This window comes from Taudactylus pleione, unplaced genomic scaffold, assembly GCF_031769625.1.
Source record: "Taudactylus pleione unplaced genomic scaffold, aTauple2 ptg003137l, whole genome shotgun sequence".
In the NCBI taxonomy this organism is placed as follows: Eukaryota; Metazoa; Chordata; class Amphibia; order Anura; family Myobatrachidae; genus Taudactylus; species Taudactylus pleione.
This window is the reverse complement of record NW_028287496.1, coordinates 1,444,794-1,466,180: the sequence shown is the minus strand read 5'-3', so window position 1 is coordinate 1,466,180 and position 21,387 is coordinate 1,444,794. Positions and strand designations below refer to the sequence as shown.

At 48.6% G+C, this 21,387-nt stretch overlaps 1 protein-coding gene across 3 annotated transcripts in view; it reads right to left on the bottom strand.

The window, feature by feature from the left end:
- Positions 1 to 21,387, bottom strand: part of GRK5 (G protein-coupled receptor kinase 5) — a 534,562-nt gene that overhangs the window by 341,035 nt on the left and 172,140 nt on the right. For 2 of the 3 annotated variants that reach the window (XM_088466452.1, XM_088466450.1), the window contains exons 3-7: positions 19,319 to 19,431; positions 8,873 to 8,950; positions 5,664 to 5,764; positions 3,734 to 3,826; positions 3,523 to 3,586 (exon numbers count right to left, since the gene is read on the bottom strand). In XM_088466452.1, coding sequence (XP_088322578.1) covers positions 3,523 to 3,586; positions 3,734 to 3,826; positions 5,664 to 5,764; positions 8,873 to 8,950; positions 19,319 to 19,429 — 447 coding nt within the window. In that variant the 5' untranslated portion in view covers positions 19,430 to 19,431. Of the gene's footprint in view, positions 1 to 3,522; positions 3,587 to 3,733; positions 3,827 to 5,663; positions 5,765 to 8,872; positions 8,951 to 19,318; positions 19,432 to 20,234; positions 20,259 to 21,387 lie in introns of those variants that run through there. The other variant, XM_088466453.1, reaches the window with a different exon arrangement.

Sequence of the window (21,387 nt, the reverse complement as noted above, 5' to 3'; positions counted from 1 at the left end):
TTGGGAGCAGGATAGCAGGGAGTTGTGGACGGGGAGACTCGTGGAGAGAGACGCTTGATGCCTGTGCTGGGAGGAATTGTCACTTTATCACACACTGTGTGATGTGCTGGAGCGGTATCACACTACAAGGCTAGTGACATTCCCAGTGCCTTGACTTGCTTATTTAAATAGCCAGAACTTTGGGGTCACCCAACGCTTACCTTACATGCACCATTTATTTTTATTCAGTACCATCATTATTGCCCTCATTGGCCTTGCCCTCATTTAAGGATCATCGTTTTACTCATGTAGGAATCGGAATTTAGCCTTATTGGATTTACGTGCATGGAACTATCACAGCTGATTGAACTCACCTTAGGCTGGATTACACTGGTGGATTCATGAGCATTATTGTTTCATCCTGGGAGTTATACATGTGCTTTTATTGTATCATTCATGTTTTTTATACATTAAAGAGATTTCATCATCATCCCTTGCTGTATGTTTCAGCACCACCCACACTTTCCCTTTTTTCCCTATAGTTAGTTGGTGTGCAGCAGAACACATTAGCGGGGGAGAGAGTGCAATACACCATTACTGGCGCTTAGACTATTTGTTGTTTACATCGAAGCTATGTCTCCCTTGGAACAGAGGAAAGCAGTAGTAATGTAGCCTGACATTTCTTCTTACCAAGGTTGTCACCTGTTTGGATTGTATGATCCTTGGATGATTGTTTACAAAAAAGTGAAGAGCACTAAGAGCCCTTAACAAAGTCTGATTGTATGAAAGAAATGCACTGGAAATCCCAGGTTAATTTAGTCCAGCTCAGGAACAAAAAGCACCTTGGAACCCAAAGAAGTGATGATTTAAAAAGTCTACAACTTCTTGGTAGAGCAAGTCCCATTTGTAGGATGAATGTCCTACACATGGGGCCTACAGAAAGGGAAGCCTCAGCTGAGAAGTCAACTTATCCAGAGGGTCCTGTTAGTGGAGAATTTAGTTACCTAGCACTTTTATTGCTTATGGGAAGTCTAAAACATATTGTGCAAGGGACCAAGCCCTCAGGAGCTAATGGGCAAAGGATTGCATTACACCAAGGGTTTATCTAATTCTGGTGCTGTTGTTGTAGGGAATGTAGTCATATTCAAAAGCCCTCCTAGCCAATGGAAGCTTAATCCACAATTCTGGGACCTTGGTGATAGGTGGAGGGTGAAGGAGTCCTGCATTGGGATTGAGTGTAGGACGGAGGAACAGTCCCTTCTACGGCCATACTCTGGGTGTCAGATGAAGGCTGATTTGAGAGTCACTACAAATAAAGCAGATGTAGCTTAACTCCATTACCTGTATCCCCCAATTAGCCTGAAATTGATATGCAGCATGGTGACCTAGTGGTTAGCATTGCTGCCTCACAGCACTGAGGTCATGAGTTAAATTCCCGACCAGGGCACGGTGTGTAGTTTGTATGCTCTACCCGTGTTTGCGTGTTCTCCATGTGCTCCAGTTTCCTCCCACAAAAATTCTGCTAGTTTTAACTGGATTCTCACAAAATGAACGCTAGCGTGTACGTGTGTGCCCTTGTATGTTATTACCTTTACACGGGCGGGGTGTGATAGGAATGACAAATGTTCTCTGTATGGTGCTATATAAATAAATGCTAATTCTTTCCACTGACTTCCGTTTACTCATTCCTACTGATAATCCCATGGATCCTGCTGCTTCTAAAATCTCCTTGTTCCTCCTTGAACATTCCTCAATGGTCTTATTCACCTTCTCACCCAAATGGCCATGCTCTTGGCCTGGTCTTCCCCCCCATGTTGTGATGTCTTCTCCAATGTCAACCATCCTCTCTAAGACCATCAACTTATGTCCCTTTCTCTCCCTCGTTCCCTCTCCCAAATCAGCCGTCACTCTACGCAGCCTTCACGCCCTTGACCATCTCCTGTCCCCCAACTCTCGTTCCTGCCTTGATAAGGCGACTTCACTATAATACTCTGTCTGTGCTCCCGGTCATTGGTGCTTTGGCAGTTACTCTCAAACTCAAGACTTACCGCCAACACCAAAGATGTTCCCACATTACAGAAATTCTTTGCTCCATGTCATCCTCTTCCGCCTCCACTCGCCCCCTGGTCCCCATTCTCTCCCAACTCCTCCGCACCTTCTCTCTTGATGCTTGTTCACCTGTTTAATCTCTCTAATTCCACTGGCACTGTCTCATCCTCATTTAAACACAACCTTGTCTCTTTCATTCTTAAAAACCCTTTGTCACTGATCTCTCATTCACTAACTGCCGCTCTATTTCACTCTTACCCTTTGCCTCCAAGCTCTTAGAGCATCTTTCTTTCCCACATGTGTAAACTTTCCATTTGTCCCACTCCAATATGGCTTCCGCTTGCTTCACTCCACTGACGCTGTCCTCAGTGATGACCCTTCTCACAGCTAAATCTAAGGGTCACTTTTTCCATTCTAATCCCCTTTGGCCTGTCAGCTGCCACTGACACAGTTCACCAACCTATCGTTGCTCACACCTTCCACTCTCCTGGGTTATGTGACACTGGCTTCCCATGGCGGTCCTACTAGCTTTCTAACCACTACTCCAACTCTACTTCGCCCTCTCTCCCTCTCCTACGTTACCCAAGGCTCTGTCATTGGTCCCCTTCTCTTCTCTCTCTACACCTCCTGTGGCCAGCAATATCACCTTTATGCTGGTGATACTAAGACTGAGCTTATTGTCTTCCCCTCTCCAGAACCCCCTTTCGCTCCCTCCTCTCTCCCGTCACACAAGTCCTCTGTTGCCTGGACTATTGTAACCTCCTACTACAGTATGTGGTCTCCCGACCCTCATCACTTACATCTATCCCTAATGCTGCTGCAAGTAGTGGTGGCTCCAAAGGTGGGGCTGCAGCGTAGTCCAACAGTCAATAGGGGAGCCACACCAACTGTCAGTGAGTTCCAGCCAGTGATGTTTGGCAGCGTTTGGAGTGGCAGTTGGTGTGGCTACCCTATTTGATTCTGGACTGTGCTGCAGCCCCACCCCTGGAGCCACCACTGGCCACTAGTCTTCTCTTTCTATCCCATCACTTTGAGTTGACTTCTCATCTATTTTCATCTCCCTCATTGGCTCTTCCTACCTTACAGAATCCAGTTTAACCTCCCCATCCAAGCACTCCTTCTACATCTCTAACCTCAAAACACACCTGTTCCTAAAATCCTATCAGCTCCCCTCAGCCTCTTAGCACTCATCTCTCTGCCCACAGCTTACCTCCCAGTTAGACCCAGTCATGGCCCTCCTCCCTCTTGTTCTTAGCCGATATTACCCATGTCCCCGGTGTGCTCCCATTCCTGGTAGTTGGCAGTGGCCCTTTCTGTCTGCCCATGCCAGGGCACTGGGTCATTGAGTAACAATGTTTTATTGTCATTCTTATCATATTGCAGTGGTTGTGCTTACAATGGAATTGTTTCTCTGTATCGGGCTACTGACATCGTATAAATAAAGTATAATAGTATCTGATATGTGATTCTGTTCTTCCCAGCGCCTGAACTCACCTCTCCAAAGCCGCCTTTTCCCAGGACTCTGTACTGGCGAAATGTGTTCTTGGTCACTGGCTGCCTAGAAGAAAAGACAGTCATGCAGATCATCGCAGCAGCGCCATGTCAGCAGAGGGTGAGATGGTGGAACTGGTGGAATCAGCGTTACCAGTATGGATATTCCATGTAAGCGTTGTGCATTGGGAAGGACGGCATGCAGAGGTCTTACCTTTCCAGCCATTTCCACTGCAGGAAGCGGTCGTAGTACATGCTCTCCAGGTAACACTGGAAGGGTTCTCGGCTCAGGAAATCGTACACAGATCTATCTCACAGAGAGAAGAAGGAGCATTTACTGACTATAACATCGTTCTCTGTCACTAACATCTGCTGGGACCGTATGATTCCAATGTGCATCATCTCGCAGCAGTTCCAGATATTCCAGCACCCTACATATACCCATTGTACAGTCACGCACCCTTAGGGGGGTTATTTATCAACACTGGCGGGTTTGTATCGCTGCATTACTGGTTATTCTGTCCTCTCCACACTGCACCATTTATAATCCAGCAGCTTGTAGGGTTCAAATAAAAAAAAAACAACGATGTGCGTCAGTTACAGACCCCTAAATCGCATGTGGTCACCTGTCTTATGGGACAATGCTGCTGTTGTAGATGGGGGCGTGTGTAAGGATGTGCTTTTTTCATTTAATAAAGAATATCTGTGTCCCCTTTCTAATTAATTAAGTGCTGTCTGTGCCTCACTTATTTCTCATTTTAATATTTGAGTATGAAAATACAAAGCTATTGCCAACACTAACAGAGCCAGTGTAAATCAGGGTAAGTCACAGAATGTCCTAGAGCCCCCCATCCCCACAGTCTCTATAATAGTGCTGCTATTCTGCCACTGAACTGAAGCAACTGCCCCACCTACTACATGCAGGGTCGGACTGGCCCACAGGAGTAACCCCCGGTGGGCCCCACTGCCTGAGGGCCCACCCCCTCCTTAAGGGATCAGGTTCAGGACTGTGCACTTGAATTATACATTATACATATGTTGCCTTTAAATTGCACAGGAATATGGTTTATTTCCTACAATGCATTGCTGTTATTAATCTGGTACATTATCATGCATGCACTAGCAGTATTTACTATATATATATATTTTTTTTTTTTTTTTAAAGGGGCCCAGACCATGCACTTTCTAATGGTTAGCCACACCCTCTGAAGGCTGGCCACACCCCTAAGCAGGGGCCCCTATCACTGCATTCCCCCGGTGGGCCCTTCATGCCCCAGTCCTACACTGAGTACATGACACAAACCCGGCCCACCTCTTCTTCTCCCAGAAGCAAGAAACGTCTGCAAATATAGGGCACATAGAATCTGCTCCTAGCACAGTTATTGCATTGATTTTGTCGAGATCGTCACATGCCTGCAAACTGTGGTACACTGGCATCATATTAGGTAACAACTTCCCTCCATATGTTGGAATGTGTAATCAAGGACCACAAGTCCCTGTTCTGGAGATGGTCTATGGTTCAATTTATACCCTATGACCAGTCTGCTGAGGAGAACGTGCACCCTGCCCCTCACACCTCTCTCTAAGGGATGACCCATCACTTACTCATTGTCTGTGTGTACACCCACTGGAGGTCTAGAGCTGTCCACCTATAGCCAGGTCAGAGGTCAGGTGACCAGCAATTAGGTATATGTATATGTGCTCATTATCTTTATATACCATGAATCTAATCTCTTGTTATTACTCCTATCATCAATCCCTTCGCTGTGATTCAGAATAAATCTAGATGCTGAAACCTGAAGAAAATATAAAGCGATAGAAGGACCCTGATCACAGCCGCTGACACTATACCGGCTATATATGTAGCACAAGGTAAGAGAGACTGGTCTTTGCAGTAGACCACTTGCATTCCTATATGGATGCAGGTTGCCCAGCGATCTTTGTATAAAGGTAACACCCTGGTAGTCACTGACCATAGACATGAAGGAATGAGCAGGTGTTGGAATGGTGTACAGTATATTATAGCATATTGTGAGGACGTGCCCTGGTGACTATTACGGTTAGTAGTAGTTACTGATAATTGAAGGGCTGGTAAACCCCCCTCCCCTCTCTTGCTCCCACATCCCTGATGAAATGACACTTACTTTGCACAGTGAGAAAAAAGCTCTTTGTATGGACTGATCTCCAGTTTTTCCTCCATTTGGTGGACAATATCTTGTCCGACTTCAGAGACATAAACTGGTGACTAGAGAAAAGAACATCATGTAAAATACTGTCCCAGCAGGACAACAACTTTAACGTTTTACAATAAATGTTACCTGGAACCTTCCACCTAAACTTTGTGCCTCATTCCTTTTTAATTTTTTGTAGATGAGTAAATTGGGTTAAGGTCCCCACCTCCAGGCCTCCTTCTTCCCTATCTTCTGTCCATCTCGCTCCCCATCTCCTGTCCAACTCATTCCTCACCTTCTGTCCATCTCATTCCCTACCTATTGTCCAACTTGTTCCTCACCTTCTGCCCAACTTATTCCCCACCTTCTGTCCAGCTCTTTCCCCATCTCCTGCCCAGCTCCTTCCCCACCACCTCCTGCCCAGCTCCTTCCACGACACCACCTGCCCAGCTCCTTCCCCGCCACCTCCTGCCCAGCTCCTTCCCCACCTCCTGCCCAGCTCTTTCCCCACCTCCTGCCAAGCTCCTTCCCCACCTCCTGTCCAGCTCCTTCCCCACTTCCTGTCCAGCTTCCCACCTCCTGCCAAGCTCCTTCCCCACCTCCTGTCCAGTTTCTTCCCCACTTCCTACCCCCTTCCCCGCCTCCTGTCCAACTCCTTCCCCACCTCCTGTCCAGCTCCTTCCCCACCTCTTGTCCAGCTCGTTCCCTACCTCCTGTCCAGCAAGTTGTCCAGCTCCTGTCTAGCTCATTCCCTACCTCATGTCCAACTCATTCCCCACCTCCTGTCGCCCACTATCCAGAACATGCAGCTTCATATTACTGCAAGCTTTTGTGTCTACATACTATTAATAGGACACAGATTACAACTGTATTTTAAGGATATTTATAACTGAGCACAGGTGAAGTAATTAATACCTCAGTAATTTTGATTTAACCATCTGTGTTCAACCATGACTATCCTTAAAACCTGTATTGTTAGTGTGTCTTGAGGATCGAGATGCAGAAGCACTGCCATGAGGTAACAGACTCAATGCTGACTAGTCTGAGCTTTTAGTAAATGGAATGGAATCATGCACCGATAACGGCAAATTATAGGATATTACAAGTCACCAATAAGTTCTAGCTAAGACAAAACATTACATTCAGTGTTTTAATTAAATCTGCATTAAGCTATGTTTTGGTATCTTTTTTAATGCAGCTCTGATGTATCCATCAGTGTGCTGGAGAGCGGCAGCCATTTTACTGTTGCACACGTCCTTCTAATTCTTCTACCCTGTGTTTCTTTCGTGTCTGGCAGAGAGTGAAAACATCATCGCTGTGTTACGTACACACAACCCAGGTAGAGGGAGATTGCTAGACTCTTCATGGAGTCATGGAGACCATCACTATTTCAGGGAGTCATGGAGACCAGAACTATTTCAGGGAGTCATGGAGACCAGCACTATTTCAGGGAGTCATGGAGACCATCACTATTTCAGGGAGTCATGGAGACCAGCACTATTTCAGGAAGTCATGGAGACCAGCACTACTTAAGGGAGTCAGGGAGACCATCACTATTTCAGGGAGTCAGGGAGACCATCACTATTTCAGGGAGTCAGGGAGACCATCACTATTTCAGGGAGTCATGGAGACCATCACTAATTCAGGAAGTCATGTAGACCGGCACTACTTAAGGGAGTCAGGGAGACCATCACTATTTCAGGGAGTCAGGGAGACCACCACTATTTCAGGGAGTCAGGGTGACCAGCACTATTTCAGGGAGTCAGGGAGACCACCACTATTTCAGGGAGTCAGGGAGACCATCACTATTTCAGGGAGTCAGGCAGACCATCACTATTTCAGGGAGTCAGGGAGACCACCACTATTTCAGGGAGTCAGGGAGACCAGCACTATTTCAGGGAGACCACCACTATTTCAGGGAGTCAGGGAGACCATCACTATTTCAGGGCGTCAGGGAGACCACCACTATTTCAGGGCATCAGGGAGACCACCATTATTTCAGGGCGTCAGGGAGACCACCACTATTTCAGGGCATCAGGGAGACCACCACTATTTCAGGGCATCAGGGAGACCATCACTACTTAAGGGAGTCAGGGAGACCAGCGCTATTTCAGGGAGTCAGGGAGACCACCACTATTTCAGGGAGTCAGGCAGACCATCACTATTTCAGGGGGTCAGGGAGACCACCACTATTTCAGGGAGACCAGCACTACTTAAGGGAGTCAGGGAGACCAGCACTATTTCAGGGAGTCAGGGAGACCAGCACTATTTCAGGGAGACCATCACTATTTCAGGGAGTCAGGGAGACCATCACTATTTCAGGTGGTCAGGGAGACCACCACTATTTCAGGGCATCAGGGAGACCACCACTATTTCAGGGCATCAGGGAGACCACCACTATTTCAGGGCATCAGGGAGACCACCACTATTTCAGGTAGACCACCACTATTTCAGGGAGTCAGGGAGACCAGCACTACTTAAGGGAGTCAGGGAGACCAGTGCTATTTCAGGGAGTCAGGGAGACCACCACTATTTCAGGGAGTCAGGCAGACCATCACTATTTCAGGGGGTCAGGGAGACCACCACTATTTCAGGGAGTCCAACACTACTTAAGGGAGTCAGGGAGACCAGCACTATTTCAGGGAGTCAGGGAGACCATCACTATTTCAGGGAGTCATGGAGACCATCGCTATTTCAGGGAGTCATGGAGACCAGCACTATGTCAGGGAGTCATGGAGACCAGCACTATTTCAGGAAGTCATGGACACCATCACTACTTAAGGGAGTCAGGGAGACTAGCACTATTTCAGGAGTCTCCCTGTCATTTAGCGAGAGTCAGCAAGTATGATGTGATGTTTAATGACACTTTGTTTGTTATCCTATTAATGAGAGAAAGGAAAGTTGTCATATGGTTCCACTGCACTGTTTGGGGAGGGGATGGAGTTCACTGGGTGTAGTGTGGACGGTGTCATCTCTCTGATGAAGAGGAATGAAGTATGTCCCAGAGCAGACACCATAGTGACAGATATCTGTATGTTTGTTTGATGACCAGTGAGGTCTGTGGGGGACTGGTAAGGATTGGTCACAGATTCCTGCATTGAAGATTGTATTTGTGTGATCACACTGTGCCCATTTCCCAGGACTTCCAGCCTACACCAAAGACAAAGACCCCTGTAACTTACCTCTGGGGTGAGGTATTTCAGAATTATATCTCTTCCCTTTTCTCCTAGTTTTTCATCCGGCGTAACTTCATACTCTGCCTGTAGGAGAGGAGAAGAGATGAGATGAACAGTATGCAGAATGGGTGTTGCTCCAGCCTGCCCTACAAAAGTAACAAAAATGGTAAGGTGGGTAAGAGGAAACAGGGAGTATAAATGGTAAGGTAGGTAAGAGGATATAGGGTGTATAACTAGTAAGGTGGGAAAGAGGAAATGGAGTATAAATGGTAAGGTGGGTAAGAGGTAACGGAGTATAATTGGTATGGTGGGCAGGAGACGTAACATAGAAAGTGGATAGATAGTGAGGTAGTAGAGGAATTATCGGGAGTAGAAAGATGGTTATATGGATAAGAGATGTAACATATGGAGTGGATAGATAGCGAGATAGGTAGTAGATACATTATCAGGAGAGAATAAGATGGTAATATGGGTAAGAGATATAACATAGGGAGTGGATAAATGGTGAGATATGTAGTAGAGGCATTATCGGGAGCAGAAAGATGGTAAGATGGGTAAGAGATGTAACAGGGAGTGGATAAATGGTGAGATATGTAGTAGAGGCATTATCAGGAGCAGGAAGATGGTAAGATGGCTAAGAGATGTAACATAGGGAGTGGATAAATGGTGAGATATGTAGTAGAGGCATTATCAGGAGCAGGAAGATGTTAAGAGATGTAACATAGGGAGTAGATAAATGGTGAGATATGTACTAGAGGCATTATCAGGAGCAGGAAGATGGTAAGATGGGTAAAAGATGTAACATAGGGAGTGGATGGATGGTAACTGGTAAGATAGGTAGTAGAGGCATTATCGGGAGTAGAATGATGGTAAGATGGGTAAGAGATGTAACATAGGGAGTGGATGGATAGTAAGATAGGTAGTAGAGGTATTATCAGAAGCAGGAAGATGGTAAGATGGGTAAGAGATGTAACATAGGGAGTGGATGGATGGTAACTGGTAAGATAGGTAGTAGAGGCATTATCAGGAGCAGGAAGATGGTAAGATGGGTAAGAGATGTAACATAGGGAGTGGATGGATAGTAAGATAGGTAGTAGAGGCATTATCGGGAGCAGAAAGATGGTAAGATGGGTAAGAGATGTAACATAGGGAGTGGATGGATAGTAAGATAGGTAGTAGAGGCATTATCAAGAGCAGGAAGATGGTAAGATGGGTAAGAGATGTAACATAGGGAGTGGATGGATGGTAAGAAAGGTAGGTGAGGTATTATCAGGAGCAGGAAGATGGTACGATGGGTAAGGAAAGGAGTCCATCCATAGGTGCCCAGAGCATTGATTAAACCCATTTTTGGATGTCTTTGGTCTCCAGGCCAATGCGGTAGAATGACACTAATCCAAGGTGACCCACCTTACCAAGGTAACAGGTCCCCATATGCCATAATGCTGCCTCTGAGTGTTTCCTGGCACCATTAGCGGAGTCTCTTCCTGCACCTAATGCCATGACTATAATCCTGTTAACAATGACCTCCTGAATTGTACCAAGTTCTGCCAGTGAGGATGCATTTCAGATTGTGCTATCTGAGGATGGGAGCTCAGCGACACTGTGGCACAGGGCTGACAGTGGGCAGGAGAGAGGGCCAGTATGATTAGTCTGGCACTGACCCTGGACTTCCTCCAGACAGCTGAACGTAACACGGACTTACTGTTACCAAATTCCTTTAGGTGTTCATGATAGCTCCATGGCAAGGCACCAAGGGATGGAGCGGAAAAGTAAGAGGAGGCTAAGCCAGGGATTCTACTGATGAGAGATCCACAGGATGTTACCACCTGCTGTGCACCCTGTCATACCAGCCAGAGTCTCCCGCACTTCTTTAGTTTGTAACCCTGACCATAGGGCTGGGTTCATTACGGATCGCAATTGCAACAACGTACATAGATTGGCCGATGGTGCGTACGGTGCAGTGCGCGTGTGAGTTAGCATTGCGATCACACTGGGATCACTTACGTAGATACAAAGCCATCGCAGAGTACGTGACTAAAGGTTGGCATTTGGGGGTGGTGACAGGGGAGTGGTCGGAGAAACGCAGGCGTGCCTGTCCGTTTAACCACTGTTGCATGAGCGTGCATAAATTAGCCACTGTGACAGCATACACAGCTTGTGTACTCACTGCGTGCGACGAGGTTAGCGATTTCTACGTAAGGTCAGGGCTGCTGTAATTGTGCGTGAGGGGCCGATGTTACCGATGTATACGCAGGTCTGCGAGGTATTATGGATGTAAGATAGAGGTAGTGGGCGTGTCTATGTTGGCTGTGCAATGGCTTTGCGATTGCAGTCATTAGCATATTTTCACAGCAGACCTGCATGCGTAATCACAGCTGCAATCGCAATAGCCATCCGTAGTGAATCAGGCTCATAGCGGCCCATTAGCTGTTCCCACTAGTTCCAGTTAGTGGTACACCCCCATAGCGGTCCATTAGTTGTACCCACTAGTTCCAGTTAGTGGTACACCCCCATAGCGGCCCATTAGCTGCACCCACTAGTTCTGGTTAGTGGTACACCCCCATAGCGGCTCATTAGCTATACCCACTAGTTCCGGTTAGTGGTACACCCCCATAGCGGCCCATTAGCTGTACCCACTAGATCCGGTTAGTGGTACATCCCCATAGTAGCCCATTAGCTGCACCCACTTCTTCCGGTTAGTGGTACACCCCCATAGCGGCCCATTAGCTGCACCCACTAGTTCCAGTTAGTGGTACACCCCCATAGCGGCCCATTAGCTGCACCCACTAGTTCTGGTTAGTGGTACACCCCCATAGCGGCCCATTAGCTGCACCCACTAGTTCCAGTTAGTGGTACTCCCCCATAGCAGCCCATTAGCTGCACCCACTAGTTCCGGGTAGTGGTACACCCCCATAGTGGCCCATTAGCTGCACCCACTAGTTCCAGTTAGTGGTACACCCCCATAGCGGCCCATTAGCTGGACCCACTAGTTCCAGTTAGTGGTACACCCCCATAGCGACCCATTAGCTGCACCCACTAGTTTTGGTTAGTGGTACACCCCCATAGCGGCCCATTAGCTGCACACACTAGTTCCAGTTAGTGGTACTCCCCCATAGCGGCCCATTAGCTACACCCACTAGTTACGGGTAGTGGTACACCCCCATAGTGGCCCATTAGCTGCACCCACTAGATCCAGTTAGTGGTACTCCCCCATAGCAGCCCATTAGCTGCACCCACTAGTTCCGGGTAGTGGTACACCCCCATAGCGGTCCATTAGCTGCACCCACTAGTTCCAGTTAGTGGTACACCCCCATAGCAACCCATTAGCTACACCCACTAGTTTTGGTTAGTGGTACTCCCCCATAGCGGCCCATTAGCTACACCCACTAGTTCCGGCTAATGGTATACCCCCATAGCAGCCCATAAGCTGCACCCACTAGTTCCGGTTAGTGGTACACCCCTACTTCTGAGGAAGCCACTGAGGGATAAGGAGGTGGAGAAACACGTTAAGAGACTGTACAACAAGTGAATCAACTGGCCTGTATAGATTAATTTACAATTCTCCCGGGAGCATCATGAGTACAGGCTTTATAACCACAGTGGATCAGGCTTTTGTTGGCGCTCATATGTCCACTGATGTGGATTAAGGTACTTGCTGCATGTGTTTTAATATCTCTTCATCTAACCATGCGGACACAAACTAACAACTGATGAGCTAATGACTGCACTTGCCTTCAGCTGACCAATCTAAGCTGTTTACCTTTCTGCTGGATCCCTGTTTGCATGCATTAAACTTCTGTTTTTGCCTGACCTAACTGCTTGCTTATTATATCATACATATAAGCATTCTCTATATCAAGCCTAATGATTACCCTCTGCTCTCTGCTTGACTGACATCGCATAGCACTATAAATATTGCTGTTGGAGTTCCGTTTGTTATATATTCAAGGAACGGAAGGAATAGAACAAATTTACAGAGGCAAAGGGCATTGAATAATTTTAACACCTACTGTTGATATTGCAATATCGATATTGAGCTCCAATTATTTGTCCTCTTGGGACTTTTTTTTAGATATTTTTCAACACGGCCGATTGTTGATTGTTTTGTATGAATTGTTTTTTAATTTTTTACTATATATGTGTTCATTATATTTTATATAATTATGTCATTATTAAATTATTAATCTGTTAGCGCTGTCTAGTTTTTGTTTGTCAACTCCCATAGCGGCCCATAAGCTGCACCCACTAGTTCCGGTTAGTGGTACACTCCATAGCGGCCCATTAGCTGAATCCAATAGTTCTGGTTAGTGGTACAACCCCATAGAAACCCATTAGCTGCACCCACTAGTTCTGGTTAGTGGTACACCCCCATAGCGGCCCATGAGCTGCACCCACTAGTTTTGGTTAGTGGTACACACACATAACGGCCCATGAGCTGCACCCATTAGTTTCGGGTAGTGGTACACCCCCATAGCGGCCCATTAGCTGCACCCACTAGTTCCGGTTAGCGGTACACCCCCATAGCAGCCCATTAGTTGTAACCACTAGTTCCCGTTAGTGGTACACCCCCATAATGGTACATTAGCTGTACCCACTAGTTCCTGTTAGTGATACACCCCCATAGCAGCCCATTAGTTGTAACCACTAGTTCCGGTTAGTGGTACACCCCCATAGCGGCCCATAAGCTGCACCAACTAGTTCGGGTTAGAGGTACACCCCCATAGCGGCCCATAAGCTGCACCAACTAGTTCGGGTTAGAGGTACACCCCCATAGCGGCCCATTAGCTGAACCCACTAGTTCCGGTTAGTGGTACACTCCCATAGCGGCCCATAAGTTGCACCCACTAGTTCCAGTTAGTGATACACCCCCGTAGCGGCCCATTAGCTGTACCCACCAGTTCCGGTTAGTGGTACACTCCCATAGCGGCCCATTAGTTATACCCACCAGATCCGGTTAATGATACACCCCCATAGTGGTGGACTCTGAGGTCAGATACCCTGTCAGTGGCTTTAGAAGCCAGTACTGATGCATAATAACGTGGCTAATGCATTGTGACGAGTGAGAGAACTGGGGCAGTTTCCTGACCTCTCACCACCACCGCCAGACACAAGGACTTTGTGAGAGTTCCAGTATTCAGCCATAAAGACCATGATCCCACTGGGTACGATCACATTGGAGAAGCGATGTGTCACCGGGAGAGGAAGGATGGAAAATGACAGAGGATGATGGGTGGAAAGTGATGTACTGGGACATCCTGTTGAGTTGCGGGATGAATGATTACAGTGTAATGAACTTAAACAACTGAGCAACAAGTAACAGTTCTGGCTAAATGGCGCCGGACGTTTTCTCTCATTGCTGTAATCGGTGTGGGTGTATAGAAGTCGCTGTAATACATGCGCTGCGCACTGAGATTACAAACGCCAATGTTCCAGTCAGTCCGTCCGGGTAACGCTCCTTCTTCTCAATAAAATAACAGGTTTATACATCTTTTACAACCTGGGACTGAGCAAGTGCACAACGAGCCTATTCACTGTACTGTACGGCCTCAGACACACAGGGGCGACGCAGTGGCTCGCAGGTCAGTATTGCGGAGGGATCATGCTCTCAGTACATGCCCCATAGGTGAGTGCACACATCTGTATTGGAGACGTATGCAACTTAGACGTGTCTCCACTTGCGGCATTATGGGTGTAACAGAGTGGTAGCGGGGCGCTCGCATGTAGGGTGAGAAGACGGGATTGCGGATAAGCAGAGACCAGGTATAAGACAGCAGCGCAGGGATAGTGCTGGCGACTATGTAACCAGGCGTATGGACAGGGCGGTGTGCGTGCACAGATGCATATGACTCAGCTTATGGGCGAATGTTCGCATTTAGGGCCTGATTCAGAGCCGGTCGCTATTTGCGGTCGTTCGTTCAAAAAAAAGGGGTGGCTATTCAAATGAACCGTTCGCTCTTTGCGGTCTGTTCACGCCTCTAGGTCTAAACGAGCGAACAAAACTTGCGGTCGTTTTTTGGGAAACAACACCCCCTGGCCGCTCGCATCCTACGTCATGTCCGCTATTTATTAGATTAACCGAGTACATCAACTGCTCGCTATTCTTGTGGTTGGTTTTTGCTACCACAATTTTGCGAGCAGTTCTGGCTATAAAATAACCCAGTGACGTGGTCAATGACGCTGCTGTTTTAATTATGCACACCCATAAAACGCCCGTTTTGACCTTTAAGCACGCCTGTGATCGGATCTCCACTCCCCGTTTTCAAGCACCTTCCCCTGTTACCACCCACATACGCCTCATTCTGTCACTCAAATTATCAGGCATTCGCTATTTTGCGAGCACATGAATTTCGACCGCACTGACTGGTTCGCGCATGCGTATAACGATCCGTATGCATGCGCAGTTGGGCAAACATCGCTCGGAGCGAACGAGCGGCCGCTTACGAGCGGCTCTGAATCAGGCCCATAGTTCCATGCACACAATTTGCACGTAATTGCATCTAGCCCACCATCTACAATCGCATAGATGCCACTTTGGATTCAGAAGGGCGGAAAAGGGCTGATGGCTACATCACAGTGCGCTATATTCATACATAGCCCCCAACTGGGAGAAATGATCTGCAATATAGCTGCCTGCGACGCCATCACAGTGCGCTGCAATCATACATAGCCCCCCACTGGGAGATATGATCCTGCAATATGGCTGCCTGCGACGCCATCACAGTGCGCTACAATCATACATAGCCCCCCACTGGGAGAAATGATCTGCAATATGGCTGCCTGCGACGCCATCACAGTGCGCTACAATCATACATAGCCCCCCATTGGGAGATATGATCCTGCAATATGGCTGCCTGCGACGCCATCACAGTGCGCTGCAATCATACATAGCCCCCCCACTGGGAGATATGATCCTGCAATATGGCTGCCTGCGATGCCATCACAGTGCGCTATAATCATACATAGCCCCCCACTGGGAGAAATAATCCTACAATATGGCTGCCCGCGACACCATCAGAGTGCGCTATAATCATACATAGCCCCCCACTGGGAGAAATGATCCTGCAATATGGCTGCCTGCGACGCCATCACAGTGTGCTATAATCGTACATAGCCCCCCACTGGGAGATATGATCCTACAATATGGCTGCCTGCGACGCCATCACAGTGCGCTATAATCATACATAGCCCCCCACTGGGAGAAATAATCCTACAATATGGCTGCCTGCGACGCCATCACAGTGCGCTATAATCGTACATAGCCCCCCACTGGGAGATATGATCCTGCAATATGGCTGCCTGCGACGCCATCACAGTGCGCTATAATCATACAAAGCCCCCCACTGGGAGATATGATCCTGCAATATGGCTGCCTGCGACGCCATCACAGTGCGCTATAATCATACATAGCCCCCCACTGGGAGATATGATCCTGCAATATGGCTGGCTGCGACGCCATCATAGTGCGCTATAATCATACATAGCCCCCCACTGGGAGATATGATCCTGCAATATGGCTGTCTGCGACGCCATCACAGTGCGCTATAATCATACATAGCCCCCCACTGGGAGATATGATCCTGCAATATGGCTGCCTGCGACGCTATCACAGTGCGCTATAATCATACATAGCCCCCCACTGGGAGATATGATCCTGCAATATGGCTGCCTGCGACGCCATCACAGTGCGCTATAATCATACATAGCCCCCCACTGGGAGATATGATCCTGCAATATGGCTGCCTGCGACGCCATCACAGTGCGCTGCAATCATACATAGCCCCCCACTGGGAGATATGATCCTGCAATATGGCTGCCTGCGACGCCATCACAGTGCGCTATAATCATACATAGCCCCCCACTGGGAGAAATGATCCTGCAATATGGCTGCCTGCGACGCCATCACAGTGCGCTATAATCATACATAGCCCCCCAATGGGAGAAATAATCTGCAATATGGCTGCCTGCGATGCCATCACAGTGCGCTATAATCATACATAGCCCCCCAATGGGAGAAATAATCTGCAATATGGCTGCCTGCGACGCCATCACAATGCGCTATAATCATACATAGCCCCCCACTGGGAGATATGATCCTGCAATATGGCTGCCTGCGACGCCATCACAGTGCACTATAATCATACATAGCCCCCCACTGGGAGATATGATCCTGCAATATGGCTGCCTGCGACGCCATCACAGTGCGCTATAATCATACATAGTCCCCCACTGGGAGATATGATCCTGCAATATGGCTGTCTGCAACGCCATCACAATGCGCTATAATCATACAAAGCCCCCCACTGGGAGATATGATCCTGCAATATGGCTGCCTGCGACGCCATCACAGTGCGCTATAATCATACATAGCCCCCCACTGGGAGATATGATCCTGCAATATGGCTGTCTGCAACGCCATCACAGTGCGCTATAATCATACAAAGCCCCCCACTGGGAGATATGATCCTGCAATATGGCTGCCTGCGACGCCATCACAGTGCGCTATAATCATACATAGCCCCCCACTGGGAGATATGATCCTGCAATATGGCTGCCTGCGACGCCATCACAGTGCGCTATAATCATACATAGCCCCCCACTGGGAGATATGATCCTGCAATATGGCTGCCTGCGACGCCATCACAGTGCGCTGCAATCATACATAGCCCCCCACTGGGAGATATGATCCTGCAATATGGCTGCCTGCGACGCCATCACAGTGCGCTATAATCATACATAGCCCCCCACTGGGAGAAATGATCTGCAATATGGCTGCCTGCGACGCCATCACAGTGCGCTATAATCATACATAGCCCCCCAATGGGAGAAATAATCTGCAATATGGCTGCCTGCGATGCCATCACAGTGCGCTATAATCATACATAGCCCCCCACTGGGAGAAATGATCCTGCAATATGGCTGCCTGCGACGCCATCACAATGCGCTATAATCATACATAGCCCCCCACTGGGAGATATGATCCTGCAATATGGCTGCCTGCGACGCCATCACAGTGCACTATAATCATACATAGCCCCCCACTGGGAGATATGATCCTGCAATATGGCTGCCTGCGACGCCATCACAGTGCGCTATAATCATACATAGTCCCCCACTGGGAGATATGATCCTGCAATATGGCTGTCTGCAACGCCATCACAGTGCGCTATAATCATACAAAGCCCCCCACTGGGAGATATGATCCTGCAATATGGCTGCCTGCGACGCCATCACAGTGCGCTATAATCATACATAGCCCCCCACTGGGAGATATGATCCTGCAATATGGCTGACTGTGACGCCATCACAGTGCGCTATAATCATACATAGCCCCCCACTGGGAGTTATGATCCTGCAATACGGCTGCCTGCGACGCCATCACAATGCGCTATAATCATACATAGCCCCCACTGGGAGAAATGATCCTGCAATATGGCTGCCAGCGACGCTATCACAGTGCGCTATAATCATACATAGCCCCCCACTGGGAGATATGATCCTGCAATATGGCTGCCTGCGACGCCATCACAGTACGCTATAATCATACATAGCCCCCCACTGGGAGATATGATCCTGCAATATGGCTGCCTGCGACGCCATCACAGTGCGCTATAATCATACATAGCCCCCCACTGGGAGAAATGATCCTGCAATATGGCTGCCTGCGACGCTATCACAGTGCGCTATAATCATACATAGCCCCCCACTGGGAGATATGATCCTGCAATATGGCTGCCTGCGACGCCATCACAGTGCGCTATAATCGTACATAGCCCCCCACTGGGAGATATGATCCTGCAATATGGCTGCCTGCGACGCCATCACAGCGCGCTATAATCATACATAGCCCCCCACTGGGAGAAATGATCCTGCAATATGGCTGCCAGCGACGCCATCACAGTGCGCTATAATCATACATTGCCCCCCACTGGGAGAAATGATCCTGCAATATGGCTGGCTGCGACGCCATCACAATGCGCTATAATCATACATAGCCCCTCACTGGGAGATATGATCCTGCAATATGGCTGCCTGCGACGCTATCACAGTGCGCTATAATCATACATAGCCCCCCACTGGGAGATATGATCCTGCAATATGGCTGCCTGCGACGCCATCACAATGCGCTATAATCATACATAGCCCCCCACTGGGAGATATGATCCTGCAATATGGCTGCCTGCGACGCTATCACAGTGCGCTATAATCATACATAGCCCCCCACTGGGAGATATGATCCTGCAATATGGCTGCCTGCGACGCCATCACAATGCGCTATAATCATACATAGCCCCTCACTGGGAGATATGATCCTGCAATATGGCTGCCTGCGACGCCATCACAATGCGCTCTGTCGGGGAAGTTCCTAAGTCCTGATGTGTATTCTTGCTTTATTTCCCATTACATTGAGGTCCCGGCATAGTTGCTGTGCGATGGGGGTGGGGTCATTCTTACCACAGCGTCCAGGAAATGGATCAGACACTCGAGCTCCGGCTGCGCCTCGCAGAACTGGCGGAACAGGAGCCTCCCGATAGGCTGCTTCTCACATAGATTGTAATAGTCCATCTCTGCAAGACAATCACTCACTCATCACATATATATTATAATTATTTATATACATACACACACATATACACAGTATACACAGTGGCGATAAAGAGTAATATAACCCCCTCATAGTTACAGTTTTTATGTCTTTTATGTCACTATAAATGCTGAGGACAACGTGGTGTACAGTATGTATTTATTATATGAGTGGGGAATGGAACAGCGCCCCCCAGTGTCTCAGAAAGCAGGAAAACTGGAAACCCATTAGCTCAGTGTTGCATAAAGCGAATGTCAGTGTTACCAGTGAGTATGATGCATGTTCTGTACAGCGCTGCATGAAATGTTGGAGCTTTACAAATGAACAATAATTTTAAGAATATGTAGAGATATTCAGGGGAGATTCAGGAGAGGAGGGGGCCCGTGTGTATTCTCCGTGCACTCCCCCCCCTCTCTCAGTGGCACATGCACCGAGCAGACTCTGGCACTATGCCATAGTGTACCGCGTTTGCGCAGATTTCCAGGTGATATCTCACTACACTTGTGCAGATCTCTGGGGGGAAAAAAGCGCAATTTCAGTGGCGCTCGGTGGAGAGGTTTCTTCTGTATAATCTGTGGGTGCAGAGTGCGCAGTGTGTGCCCCCCTGTACCTAGGCATCTGTGTGCACCACACTCCCTGCACCCATTGTAGATGCGCCCATGATCATCCCTAAATCTGCTGTTTACCCCCTACCCTCACCCATACAGCAATCCCCTTATTACCCCATTTATAGCCCCCATTTTTGGGAAAATAAACACAACATTTTTGAGTGTAAATCATATTTACAGGAAGAGTCACCCGAGCGCCCAGCGTCCCTGTAATTGTCGCGTCTCAGAGATGTCACTGCGCCCATCGCTTTATCATCAAATCCCACAAAAACATTTATATTGTCTTAGGAAAAGAAGGAGAGAGGAAAGTATGAGGGGAGAGCATTCGGAGAGGAAGAATAAGGCATGTGGCAGTGCCCCCAGCAGTACCCAACAGTGATTTGTGGTCAGGAGAGGCAGAACAAGGCGCGTGGCAGTGCCCCCAGCAGTACCCAACAGTGATGTGCGGTTAGGGGAGGCAGGAAAGGCAGGACAAGGCGCGTGGCAGTGCCCCCAGCAGTACCCAACAGTGATGTGTGGTCAGGAGAGGCAGAACAAGGCGCGTGGCAGTGCCCCCAGCTGTACCCAACAGTGATGTGTGGTCAGGGTAGGCAGAAGAAGGTGTGTGGCAGTGCCCCCAGCAGTACCCAACAGTGATGTGCTGGCAGATGAGGCAGGAGAGGCAGAACAAGGCGCGTGGCAGTGCCCCCAGCAGTACCCAACAGTGATGTGCGGCCAGGTGAGGAATAATAAGGCGCGTGGCAGTGCCCCCAGCAGTACCCAACAATGATGTGCTGTCAGGTGAGGCAGGAGAGGCAGAACAAGGCGCGTGGCAGTGCCCCCAGCAGTACCCAACAGTGATGTGCTGGCAGATGAGGCAGGAGAGGCAGAACAAGTCGTGTGGCAGTGCTCCCAGCAGTACCCAACAGTGATAGTGATATGCGTTCAGGTGAGGCAGGAGAGGCAGAACAAGGCACGTGGAAGTGCCCCCAGCAGTAGCCAACAGTGATGTGTGGTCAGGTGAGGCAGGAGAGGCAGAACAAGGTATGTGGAAGTGCCCCCAGCAGTACCCAACAGTGATGTGCGGCCGAGACAGAACAAGGCGCGTGGAAGTGCCCCCAGCAGTAGCCAACAGTGATGTGTGGTTAGGTGAGGCAGGAGAGGCAGAATAAGGTGCGTGGCAGTGCTCCCAGCATTAGCCAACAGTGATGTGCGGCCAGGTGAGGAATAATAAGGCGCGTGGCAGTGCCCCGAGCAGTACCCAACAATGATGTGCTGTCAGGTGAGACAGGAGAGGCAGAACAAGGCGCGTGGCAGTGCTCCCAGCAGTACCCAACAGAGATGTGCTGGCA